Source organism: Natrix helvetica, assembly GCF_964273705.1.
Source record: "Natrix helvetica genome assembly, chromosome: 2".
Classification (NCBI taxonomy): Eukaryota; Metazoa; Chordata; class Lepidosauria; order Squamata; family Natricidae; genus Natrix; species Natrix helvetica.
In genome coordinates this window covers 225,273,780-225,286,791 of record NC_138552.1, presented here as the reverse complement: position 1 = coordinate 225,286,791, position 13,012 = coordinate 225,273,780, and the positions used below count along the sequence as shown (strand labels likewise).

General features: G+C 38.6%; 2 protein-coding genes across 8 annotated transcripts in view; one reads left to right on the top strand and one right to left on the bottom strand.

Annotated features, from left to right (window-relative positions):
* Positions 1–4,397, bottom strand: part of SPAST (spastin) — a 40,594-nt gene extending 36,197 nt beyond the window's left edge. For all 5 annotated transcript variants that reach the window (XM_081941574.1, XM_081941573.1, XM_081941575.1 and 2 more), the window contains exon 1: positions 4,009–4,397. In XM_081941574.1, coding sequence (XP_081797700.1) covers positions 4,009–4,396 — 388 coding nt within the window. In that variant the 5' untranslated portion in view covers position 4,397. The remainder of the gene's footprint in view (positions 1–4,008) is intronic.
* On the top strand, positions 4,298–12,455 carry DPY30 (dpy-30 histone methyltransferase complex regulatory subunit). 3 transcript variants are annotated; one of them, XM_081941578.1, is made up of 6 exons: positions 4,298–4,317; positions 8,142–8,391; positions 8,861–8,927; positions 9,035–9,082; positions 10,048–10,190; positions 12,247–12,455. In XM_081941578.1, exons 3-6 carry the CDS (start codon positions 8,892–8,894, stop codon positions 12,317–12,319), a joined length of 300 nt encoding a protein of 99 aa, XP_081797704.1. In that variant the 5' UTR covers positions 4,298–4,317; positions 8,142–8,391; positions 8,861–8,891; the 3' UTR covers positions 12,320–12,455. The 3 variants fall into 3 exon arrangements, with proteins under 3 accessions (XP_081797704.1, XP_081797703.1, XP_081797705.1); XM_081941577.1 differs by lacking the exon at positions 4,298–4,317 and adding an exon at positions 4,564–4,700; XM_081941579.1 differs by lacking the exons at positions 4,298–4,317; positions 8,142–8,391 and adding an exon at positions 8,413–8,649.
* Positions 12,456–13,012: the final 557 nt, after the last annotated feature.

Genomic DNA, 13,012 nt, shown 5'->3' with positions numbered 1-13,012 from the left:
TATTAAAATATTCTAACAAATAAAGTGCAAACTTAAAAATAAAAAGTCATTTGAGTCCAGCAAAGAAGAAAGGTTGAATACAAAACATCTGGGGCAAAACATTTATTGATGCACAGATTTGTTTTTTTACTTTGGTTCCAGTTACACCTGGTGCCTACAGTGTTAGTGATACTATCTGTCATTTATTCAAACTGTTAAGCCCATGAAGTCACTAAAAGCATCATGAATTGAGTTTACCGTAAATAATATTTTTTTGTGGGAAAGTATTATGCTATTAGATAGTTTTTTAAACTCTTGATGGCATATGTAAATATTAATCTAATAAATAAACAAACCCTTCCCATTTTTTATGAAGTGAGAGCTTTTTTAACATTTCTCCTTCTCACAAGCCAAGACACTACTTTTACATTAATTCAAAATACTCTCACCTGGTATGTAAAACATGCTAGGCTACAATAGCAGTTCAGAGTACTATACTATAATAATCTTCCAGAAGATCAAGGTGTGGGTGGAATTGAATCTGTAAAGTAGATAATTATACTTCCTGAATCTTTTTCCCTATTTGCCAGTGTTGGTTAATCAGCGGGGATTGGGGGGTGGGGGAGGTGAGGAAACATCTCAACTTGACCCCAACTGTTCTATAAAAGAACACTCAGAAATTACAGCTGTAAGCCATAAGCATTGTTGTACAATAATCAAAGTAATAGAGAGTTTGCAAAAAACTAAGCTAATCTATGGTTAGTGTACAGTACAAATACAATTCTCTCATCATTGAAGAGATTATTAACAAGTTATGAAGCAATATAATTTATTTGGAACACAGTCACAATTTCTTAGTTTTCTATCTGTAGTTATAAAGTCTTCATCAAACCAATTTTGGTATATTTCCTCTCTGACCTCAGAGGCAATTATATTTCATTAGTACTACTATCAAACATAATAAATGTATTGCAGCTCTGGGTGGTTTACAACATGAAAAATACAATTAATACAGTTAAAAATGTAACAGCCCAAACAGATCAATTATAACAAAAACACATCAGTGTCTTTACAAGCACTCTAGCACCAACTCTTGAGAATGGAGATAGGTCTAATGGTCATCAAGAGAGTTGACAGTATACAGTATACCTCTCTATTTGGATCCTATTCCAGAGAACGTGGCTTGTGGCACAAAAGACATGCTTCCTCAAGATGACATGTAATTGAGGGAACTAGACTGTGTATCCTCTCTACCTGAATATACCAGGTAGGCAGAAGGTATTGGAGACAGGGAGTACCATATAATTTATGTATGTTATGAAAGCTTTTAATATGTTAATGAAATCAACAATCCAGAACTTTTTCCACACATGACTGCAATAAAAGTATGAAGACATTTCATACAACTTTTCAAAATATTCAATTTGATTTGGGAATCAGATCATTAGATTTTGTCACTGACTATAGGTGAATATGGATGAACAGCCATTTCAACATTGGAATGTATATGCATTAGGCAGTATTTTAATCTTAATTTTTATATTACTTTTTGCTATCCTTAAGTTTGCATGTTTTTCTTACTTCTGTTAGCTTGTATATTACAAAAAATATTATATTAAATAAAACTCGAGTGATTTTTTTCATTACTAGCATTCAGAAACCACTCTATAGCACCTTCCCCTAAAACGTATGAGGAATATGTGTAGAGCTCTCAGAAGTATTTTCTTTTTCTTGACTATAGTTCAAGAATTAAAGGGCAACTTCAAAGCTACTAGAAATAAGAGAAATCAAATCTTCTGATGGGTTAGGTGTATTCTAGTACCAAATTTACACTTGTGTCTGTAATTGCCTTTAATCTCTTTATAACTAGCATTTATGGGTGAGACACATGCTTAGTAAAAAATCAAGCATTATTGCAAGAATGGGCCACAGTTTCCCCATATACAAATAGAGCTCCAATAATGCTTGTGATTACATCCCACTAACCCATAGTTCATCATTACTCAATTTACCATAAAATAACCACAGTGGTTAAATATTAACAAGGTTAAAATATGTATTGTAGGCCTGTATGTCATACAACCACAGCCAAGAAGACAGTGGAAAATCATCATTGCTGTTAACATTTAATCAAAATATTTCACCCTATGGTACTGTGTAGAATTAACTGAAGTAAATCGTCTGCTGCATACATACTATTGTTGCGGAATAGAAACAGGACAACAGAGCAGACATTTTCATCAACTTCTAAAAGCAAGTTTTAATTTTTTTAAACAGATATAAAACTCAAAAATTAAGAAAAACTGAAATACTGCCATTAATAGAGCATTTCTACATTTATTAGCACATGTATGTATGCAGGTTAAATATTGACATTTTTAGTGTTTAAAATCTTAGGTAACAATGATGTGGCAGATTTTTGTTTGAAGAATACTTGGCTTTCAAATATATTATATTGGACAATAATTAACTAATGGTCTGATTCAATGTAAGGTAGCTGCATATATTTTCCAACAAGTATAACTTGGAAAGTCTCACTTTCCAAGAAGTAGGCACAATAATACAATGCTACAAGTGTAATGTAACCACTATTCCTTCCATTTTGTGTCTTATGAACTCCCTTGAATATATTTTACAGAAGGCAAAAATGAATAGATCTAATCAAGGTAGTGATGCTTATAAAAATTAACACATCAAAGTAGTTTCATCTATTTCAATAGGAAAGAGTTCTAGCAACATATCTCACAAAATCTACACATCTGCAAAGCGTAGATATGGTATTTAAGCACTTCTATCAATGGGTTTAGCTCGGCCTCAAAACTTTACTGTCAGCAAGCTGCTATTAATTATTGACAGTTTGCAACTGACAAGACACAACTTGTACCACCCACACTCCACCTAATATTAACATACTCCTGCTTAAGTTACTGCTGTACAGTAACCTAACCGTATAAGGAAAATGCCATTTTGGATCATTTGCCTCCAGAAGTCATCATTCAGCAGCAATTATTTTTTCTCTTCTGTAATGACAGCCATTTGGTGTTGCGATTAAGGCACCAGGCTATACCTAGGGAGTTGCAGTCCCACTTTAGGTGTGAAACTAGCTGGGTAACCTTGGGCCAGCCTCTCTGTCAGTGCTAGGAGGAAAAGCGGCAAATCACTTCCAAAACCGTGTGCCAAGAAAACTGCAGATTTATCCAAGCACTTGCCAGGAGTTCAAAATCAACTGGAAGGCTGCCCTAGCCTAAAAATTAGAAAAAAACCCTGCTAGCCAGAAAAAAATAACATAACACCCGTAAACATGTAAGCTGTAGAGTGGCTACAGAAGAGACTGGGTGGAACGCAATGCATGAATAAGACACAACCTGAACCTAGAGAACAAAGAGACTTAACCCCATCCTGTAGCACAAAGTCTCTTTCAGACTCACAACAAAGCCTCCCCTCACATGGGCTCCACCCACAAGCCCTTCCTATCAACATCTTCCATGCAGAGGAGGAACCCTTTTACTGCTGCTGTGTGATTGTAACGTGGGTCTTCTCGGCCTGGGCAATTCAACCCTTGCAATCCCGTCCCTTCTCGTTATACACTTGTCTCTAAGAGCATCTCTACCCCCCCCCCCCCCGTTAAGGCTGTTAACGACGTGAGAGCGATGTTCATCGCTGCTGGCACTCAACATCCCGACGCCAGCTTCATCCACGCCGAGCCCGAGAGATCATCCTTCTCAGCTCCTTCAGCCCACTTCGCCTCGCTTTCTTAAGGCGAGAGTCGCTCACACGGGCGAGCGGCACAGCCATGTTAGGCGACAAGCAGGTGTCCGGCCCTAATATAGCAGTAATGCCAGCTGTCGCTTCGCCACGAGCCTGAGGGGAAAGCGGAGGCTATGACGAAGCAGAAAACAGAGCCTGCTTCCAAACGGGAGTAAGCCGAAAAAGGAAGGCATCCCCGAACAGCCGATGAACCTCGCGGTCTTCCCCCTCGGGCTCGTCCGTCGGCCCTGTCCGCTTCCCCAAACCCCCGACTTAGCTTACCCGCCTCGTCTTCGTCGATGCGCAGAGCCGTAGAGATGCACTCGAAGGCGCGCTTGTGACAGGTTCGTACCGACTCGGGCGCATCGCCTGCCCGGCTGGTGCCCTTGGCGGCGGCCATCAACGCCCCGCCGCGGGAGAGGCGCTCGCACAGCCAGGCGAAGAGCAGCCCGAGCTGGAAGGCGAGGAAACGAAGCAGCGCGAAGACGGCGAAAAGCGGATACGAGAAATAGTAGAGATTCCGCTTGTGAGGAGAAGCCACCGCCGCCTGTTGGCGGTGTGGGGCGGGAGCCGAACCGGCCGGGGATGAAGGTGAGGCTCCGGCAGTCCGAGTCGGGGAGCTGGAGGCGCTTAAGCCCTTTTTCTTCCCTCTCCCTCCCGGAGAATTCATTCATCACCACCGTAGCCATAACCCGCTGCCAGGGACTGACAACAACCACCTGCGAGGGCCTGCCATAGCGGAGGCTACGCCCCTTTTTTACTCAACCCCGCTATCTCTCACACGCGCGGACGAGAAAGTCTACGTAGCGAGCCTTTCTGAATAAGAAACTCCGTAAGCTCCTTTCGGGGGTCTATTGTTAGTCATAGGGCGATCGACTCCGGAGCGCAATGCTTCTTTTCAGAGGAATATCGGAAGTTTGGGTTCCATTCCACGTTAGGAAGTTCGCCCTTTGTGTGAGAGCGATGCAGTCTGGGTAATGTCGTTTAAACAATCTTTGCCTAAAGGGAGTCAGAATGTTTTTCCTCGTGGTGTCTTGTCAGATGATCCTAAAATGTGGTTGCTTTATAAGCCCCTTTTATGTTTTCAAAATCGGCAAGAGCTGCCTCTCGCTTGCTGTAAAACTAAGGCGTTGCACCGAACTCCATGGCTGATTTGCACATCCCTATAAATAGTAATGCGGTTGCTTTGGGCTTAATATTGAAAGATGAAGGATTGGGGTTGTAGTGTTATTGTGTGAGCTATGCCATTATGGTTCGGTCAATGTGTCATTGTTTTTAAAAAGAGTAAGTATAACTCCTATTTAGTCTTATCCTTATAGGCTACTTTGTCTTTCTTTTCTTTCACTTTTATGTTAACACATATAGTATTCCAGATGTGGCGTAGAAAGTCAGAGGTTGACTTTGCTTGAACTTTGCTTACTAACTTTGCAAAATGGCTTTTGAAAGCAAAAAGTGTTTATTAAGGGGAATTGTAACGTATTTTATAGGGTGCGGAAACCATACATTAACTATATGCAATGCATATGAAAGCAAGCGATTAAACAATAAAAGAACATTGATTACATGTGAGAATAGAACAAAGAACATTTTCGATAACATTCCACAAATGGTAATTTTATAGAGTACATTATTTCATTTCCCAGCTAGGTTTATATTGTTCTTAAAATGTGTGTTAAAGGAATATGGTCTCTCATTTAGTTTATGAATAAGCTACCGTGGTTTATAGGCTCTTTTTCCAGATTAAAAAAAATGACTTTAGTTTTAAAAAAATGATTTCAAAAAGAGGCATGGATGCCTCCTTAAAATGCTAATATCTCTCCCATTAAAAAGTTAATAATGAAGCTTAAAATTCTAGGTAGGGCGGAGATAAAATAAGTATTCAGTACAGATAATTCAAATCTCCAATTTTGTATAGTTATCAGTTACTGCTATGCTACTCCCAAGTACTATAGAAACAGCTACTGTATAGCAGTTGGCACTGCTACGTTTTTCACCACCACTTCTGGTTCTTGTCCATTACCACAATATCTGGTAGATTGGCCCATATTTGCCTGTCCATCTGGATCTGGAAGTCCCACAGGATTTTAGCCCTGTATTCTCCATAACCTTCTGTGGCAATTCCCATCTGGACTTGGGAGGGTCTAGTCCAGGGGTGTCCAAACTTGGGAACTTTAAGACTTGTGGACTTCAACTCCCAGAATTCCCCAGCCAGCAGTCCATACATTTTGCAGGGGTTCCTGAATGCAGTGCCAGCTACTTGTTTATGCTGTTCAGTGTATGCTGTTCCCGCCTGCATCTTACACTCTGCCGCTATGTATTTGAACTGTCTCTGAAGCTACTCTATATATTCTGCAGTGGTGATAGATATAGCCGCACCAAATAAAGCAATATTAGGAATACGTGTATGAGAAATTGGAGAAGTACCAGGACCCAAAGGAGGTGGAAAGTAAATGCCAAAGTGATCCCAGTGGTGGTAGGAGCACTCAGGCTGTAATTCCTATCTCCAACAAATCTCCCAGGTACAACAGTAGAGTTTTCTATCCAGAATAGTGCAGTGCTAGGAGCACATATATCACTTATAGTGGTAAAAAGGCAAATATGTATCATGTATCACATGTGCGAAGTTCATCTATTGGTTCTTACTGTAAAACCATGCTGCCACAAGATGCAGTCAGATTCAAAATCTTGTAGACCCTGTTTCTCTTAAATCTATCATCACACCTTAAACACCTGTAGTGATAGAAACACCTTCAAGATAGGGCAATTTTTCTCAAACTGGTTTTAAATATGGCACAATTAACTTTTGACTAAACGTCCTTCTGGTGCACAAAGTTATATTTTTATCACCTCCCTCTTCTTAAAACTTGTTGCAAATCCAATGTTCTGTAAACACCATTGAACTTAATACAACTTTTAAATACACATGGCTAGAATAAGAAAAAGAAAAGATAGCAATCTATCACACTGACCCCTTAAGCTTTCTATACTATAGGATTATATTGTCACTACTGCGTCCCAGTATTCTCTTCTCCCTCCCTTGTTCAGTTAGCCAGTACTACTAATAAACAATGCCTGGTTCACATAAGTCAAGAGTAATATGGAGATAAACGAAGAAGAAATGCAAGAACATTAAACAATTGACAATTCAGGAGTGAGAAATAAACTCAAGATAATCCTGCCTTGATTCTGTTTGGTATAAAAGAAGGCAGAGAGATACTCTGGCAGGATTTCAAGACTGTTATTATGTCTTATAAAAATAAAATAGTCCTCGTGTTATTTATTCCTGGACCTGTCTTATTTTGAAAGGTTGACAGCAAATAAGCTTGCTACATTTGGCCAAGTCTACCCAATGCACTAAACTAAAATCAAGTAAAATAGATTCCAGCTTAGTATGTTGTGATTCACCAAGCATATGCTTTATGGGCACAGGCTTCTTGGGATTTCCAGTAATTCATAAGAGGCTGCATCAAAGAACTACAATAAATCCCCATTCCTTCCAACTTTTGAGATTATGTCCCTAAAAGTAAATTGTAATTAATCTCATTCGAGGAAGCATAAATATAAGGTCTTGGGTTAATTGTAAAAAGTGTTTATCAAATCTTGTGACACATTAGTACACTGTGATATATTCTGAATTGGGCAATAAATCAGAGTAGTGAGAAACTCTACCCTTTTCTTCCAAGGGATTTCATACAATGATTAATCCTGCTCCACCCATCCAAAAAAGCTGGAAACTTGCTTTCTGCTCTTACCAGAAATACTATTCTCCAAGTATGAGTTACCCTTTGAAGGCAAAAAGCAGCATTCTTGCCCTGCAGCCAGGGGGAAAATGCTGATGAGTTAAAATACTTGGCACCTCATTGAAGAGTGGAGCTGCTAAATAATTTTATGAAGATAGAAAGTAAGGTGTTACTTTACAGTAATTTTACATTTTAGAATTCATTTGGGATCAAGCTGTTTATAACACACAAATTGCCTCTATAAACATCAGAATCTACATAAGGAATCTTCATACTCTCAACGTGGAGAGCTGCTATGCAACAATCCAGACTTCCATTAGAAGACAGCAAATATACAGGAAACATCAAATCCACTGGACTTCAGCAGCCCGGTTCCGAAAGCCCCACCTTTCCCCACCTGAGTTTTTCTAAACAGGGAAAGCATTGAATGCTTGCAAGTTAAAGAAGCCTGTTGCAAAACGCGAATCCGTACTTCATCCAGAACAAAATTCTGCATCGTGGTGAGGTGATAGCTTCTTGTCTGTAAATTGTTAAATTTATAGCAAACGTCTGGAAAAAAGGACTCTCTCACCCTGATCGATTCTGTGACTAAGCACCATTTTAATTTCGAGGATGCATAGTCCGCATTTTACACGGCTCAATACCAACCGGACGTGTTTTTTTTCCCTCCAACAGTCTCCACCCACTCGGCGCAGCGCTCGGGGGAGGAGACATTTCATCATTACGCAGGCGCACAAATAAGCAAAAAAAAAAAAAAAGCCTCTCGGTGGCCCGTGAATTGCGACGTCCCTCCTAGTCCATGGCACAACATTGTACGACAACCAATATCTTTTTACGACTTGTAACGACGGCTGTTTTCCTTGTTGCTCCGCGACGGGCCGTTTCTTGCCAGTTATATCTTCGAACCGAATTTAGTTGACGAAGGGTAAGTACCATATGAAGAGCACAGGCACTTTGCAGCCTTAGGGCAGTTTATATGCCGGAACCACTTAATTCCTCCGTGCTTGATTTTTAACTGCAAAAAAAGAGATGCTTTTTTTTGTTAGGATGCCGAGTAAAAGCTGCTATCCAAACTCCGCTTACATGAAATAAAGCGGGCTTCCTTTTGAATTAATAAATATATATCTCAATCCGTGGGCTTTCTAATTCTAGGATTAGTTCCTGCTCAATCTACGGCCCCCAGGTAATTTTGATAGCCTCATCGAAGCCGTGAAATCACTTTTAAATATCGCTTGCTTAAGGAGTTTTGTTTTACTGGCTTAATATAAAAAGTACTGGGAGAGTAGCAAAATAACTTCGAGGTCCCGGTCTCAAAATATCTTTTGAGGTTCGGAATGTTAGCCTTGTATGTCTTAATATATTAACTTGTATAATCAATTCTCATTTTTTTAAAGTTCTCTCAGACTATTTTAACTTCTGTACAACATGGATACTGAACAGATTATCGAGGGACAGCCACAGGTAAGGCTTAAACCAGCAACTGTAATAATAATTCTTTAACATTCTTGTTTTTCAAAAAAGGCAAATATTCCTTTCTTGTTATTTTATGGTTGTGTATTGTTTTACAGGTTCCAGAAAATCCACATGCAGAATATGGCCTTACGGAAAATGTAGAGGTAATTGAGATTTGATTATTTGCAACTAAATTTAATAATACGCTACTCTGTATAATTTCGGATACAGAACTGAATGGAGTTGCTGAATGGAGCCTCATGTATATTATGTATTAGAACATTTGATTGAATATTGGTTGTGAGATTATGATACTGTACTGAAAATTAGAGAGGTGTCTATTAGGTTTTTTTTTTTAAAAAAAACTTGATGAAGTAGTTTTTATAATTGCCTTGCAAAAAGCTTTGGTTGGTTGCTTTGTGATTATGCAAATTAGGTAGAGAAATACTTAGTATATTGTTAGAGATGGAAATCTTATTTCCCCCCATCCCTTGGGAGTACCTATGGAGCATTTATGATATTTTTTGAAATTATGCTAAGCCTATTTTAAGTTCTGCTTGATGCTGGAAAATTGCAGCAGTGAGTTTCAGATGTTACAGTTCAAGAGTTTCTAAAGATTCATACGGCCATGGGATTCTGGATTGGCCATCCAAGTCTCTGGAATACATTTGCATATTCATATGTATACTTTGGTACAACAAGACTTTAACCAACGCTATAAATTCTATTGAATAAAAGCATGAGTATTTTCAGCTTTGTTGCTTGGAGTTCTGTTCCATTCAGAAGATTATTTTGCTTGTGATGATGCAAATTAGGTATATAATAAAATGCATAGAACTTTGGAAATATTCTAGACACAGGGGCGTGCAACTTGAAAGGCACATGGGTGCAACTTAAGAAGTTTTAATTGAATGCTCATGGGAGATTTATGTACCTCCAAATTTTAGGGCACTAAATTTGTTCCTTAAATCCTCAAAAATGCTAGAGATTAATCTTGCACATTTTGGTCATACCCATTCTAAGTACCACAAAAGGAATGCATGGAAACTGTGTAATTTAAATAAGAAATTTAAATTTCAATTAGAGATGGGATAGAAATCTTCACAAAGCGTATGTTTATAATTTTAAGCGGATAGTAGAAAATGAGAAAACAAGTGCAGAAAAAACATCGAAGCAGAAAGTGGACCTTCAGTCATTACCTACACGTGCATATCTGGATCAGACAGTTGTCCCTATCTTATTACAAGGCCTCGCAGTCCTTGCAAAGGAGAGGTAAGTTATATATAAAATTATCCAAATCACTCTCTTGATTTCTTGTTTGTATTTTTCTTTTAATTATTAAGGCCTCAGCTGTTTGTTTCAGTGTAGCATCTTTTATCGTATTCTTGCAGCCATTTTTAAATCTGCTTTCAGATCAGTCTCAATCTTCCATAACGTCTTTTAAACAAGGTCCATTTATAGAGGCAGACACTCTTAAAATTAATTTCTGTACTTTTTACGAAGTGTTGAAGAAAATTCACCCAGTGCTATAAAACCTGTCAATTCAAAGATTCCTAATAGCTGAAAAACAGTTAACAAGCTATTTCCAAAGTGATTTCAAAAGGAAGCAAAGGCATCAATCATGGTTTGAACAAGATGGTTATTCCTTCCTTTCCCAGAGCTTTAAACCTCCTAGAGAACACTATTTTGAAGTCTTCTCATGAAGAGTAACTGTCTTCAGCACTTGTGGGTAATCTCAAGTCCTCTCCTTGTCCAGAGAAGAATTTGAAAGAGCTAGTCATTAGCTCTTCCTTCCATCTCAATTGTCAGTTGACCATTTCTTTCCTGGAAGTCCTTCCATCTAGTTCGCATTTCAAAATGGCCAATGACCTGCTAAAATATGACCCGCAATATCAAATATGTGAAAAAAGAATTGAATTGAAGAGTAGAAAGAATGGGGGTTGGAACTAAAGAGATTAGTATATACAGAGAAAGCCCTGAGAAGGACCATGTCAGAAAGTAATATATTTCAGAAACTTGTATCTCCTGCTAGCACACAGTCCTCAGCTGAAAAATTCTCTTTTTGACTTAAGACGTCATAAAATATGTAAAATTACTTTACATTGTTATATATGTTTTGTTGTGTTTTTCTTTCTGTTTTTAAAGGTAAAAATGTTCAATAAAAACTATTTTTTTAAAAAGTGATCATAAAATAGTAATATTTAATAAAATATTTAAATATTAAATACAAATCAAAGAATCGACAATATTCTTGATAAAACAGTTGAGAAAACCAATGTTAAAACCATGTAGCCATCTGCTAGGGCTGGGAATCTCAAGGAATTTGTGATTTCATAAGATGACTGCATTGACATGTTTTGACTCTCATGATCAAGTCAGAACAAAGCCACAGATTATACATGAAATTGAAGTTCTGACTCAAATTAATAAATCAGCAAGGCCTGTAACTTAGTCATGAATTATTCCATATACCAGCGATGGCGAACCTTTTTTTGGCTTGCGTGCCACAAGTGGGGGGAGTGCAGGGGGGTCTTGTGCGGGCGTGCCGCACCCATAATGCAATGCGTGGACCCCCCCAGTGTGCATGCACGCACAACAGGCGCGACCACCCCCCCATTTTTACATGCTTCTTTCACCCTCCCCAGGCTCTAGAGGCTTTATAGGAGCCTGGGGAGGGTGAAAAGAGCCTCCCCCGCCCCCCCAGAGGCCCTCCGGAGGCTTCAGGGACCGTCCGGAGGCTTCCCTGACGCCTTCGGAGCGCCCAAAACGACCCTCCGAGCAAACCGGAAGTGACTTCCGGTTTGCTCGGAGGGTCATTTTAAGCGTTCCGAAGGCTTCAAAGAAGCCTCCGGACCGTCCCTGAAGCCTCTGGAGGGCCTCCGGGGGGGTGGGGGAGGCTCTTTCCGCCCTCCTGAGGCTCCTATAAAGCCTCTGGAGCCTGGGGAGGGTGAAAAAATGGCTTTTAAAAACTGTGAACTTAGCTGGCCAGCGCGCGCATGCGCGCTGGCCAGCTAACAGGGCAGTGCCTCGCGTGCCCTGACAAATGGCTCTGCGTGCTACCTCTGGCACGCGTGCCATAGGTTCGCCATCACTGCTATATACATTAGTGACTGGTTGTATAATAAAATGCTTGGCAATCTGGAATGACATTTAAAGTGTTTTCTTTAAGTAAGCAACATGTTCTATAGATTTAATATTCAGTATTTAAATATTATAATATTGAAAATAGGATTTGAATTATGTTTTAATTTTCATATTAACTTCATAAGTTAATTGAAATTAAAAGAATTCTATTTTATAGCTATTGTTTATCTTTTTTTCTTTTCAGGCCTATAAACCCTATAGAATTTTTAGCGGCGTATCTGTTAAAAAATAAAGCACAGTTTGAAGACAGGAATTAATTTCATCTGGAGATTGACAATTGATTGCTATGTTCTGTACTAAAAACATGAATCATTGTCTTATACATAAATCCTGCAAAACCAAAAATTCTCATCTACAGACCATTAATTGAATTATTTAATAAAATACCTTATATAAATTATTAAATGTGTATTAAGGTGTCATGATTCTCCACCAGGATATAAATACGAAAAGGCTATAGTTTACATCACAACACATTTTGTTATTTGACCTCATCTAGTTCAGATACCCTTGGAAAATTCACAGTTGAGAATAAGTAATTCCGAAAGTATAGTCCTGCCTATAGTTTATTGAGCATAAATGCAATGGAACTCGGAAGTGAATTCTAATGAAACATGCAAGGAAGACACTATAACAAGATATTTATCAGGATATATTACTTTTCTACCGAAAAAGTAAACGTATGGTTGCTCTGGTATAGTATATGGCATGTTTTGCAGAAATAGGGAAGGATACGTATATATTCATATTCAACGACTGTTTATGCACTGTTGGAAAATTATCACAACAACAATAACATGTTATTTCTATGAATATATATTGGTAATCGATTCATTGGTCTTGTAGAAATTTTACTCGTGGGATACTTCAATCATAATGAAGTTGCTTTCAAAATATGAATAATGAAAGCTAAAGAAAAAATCATGAGAATAAGATGACTAGTGTGAAGG

Coding starts and splice junctions, on each gene's coding strand:
- DPY30 (XM_081941578.1), top strand. CDS start 8,892: ATGGATACTGAACAGATTATCGAGGGACAGCCACAG. Junction 8,928..9,034: donor TTATCGAGGGACAGCCACAG/GTAAGGCTTAAA, acceptor ATTGTTTTACAG/GTTCCAGAAAATCCACATGC. Junction 10,191..12,246: donor GCAGTCCTTGCAAAGGAGAG/GTAAGTTATATA, acceptor TTTTCTTTTCAG/GCCTATAAACCCTATAGAAT.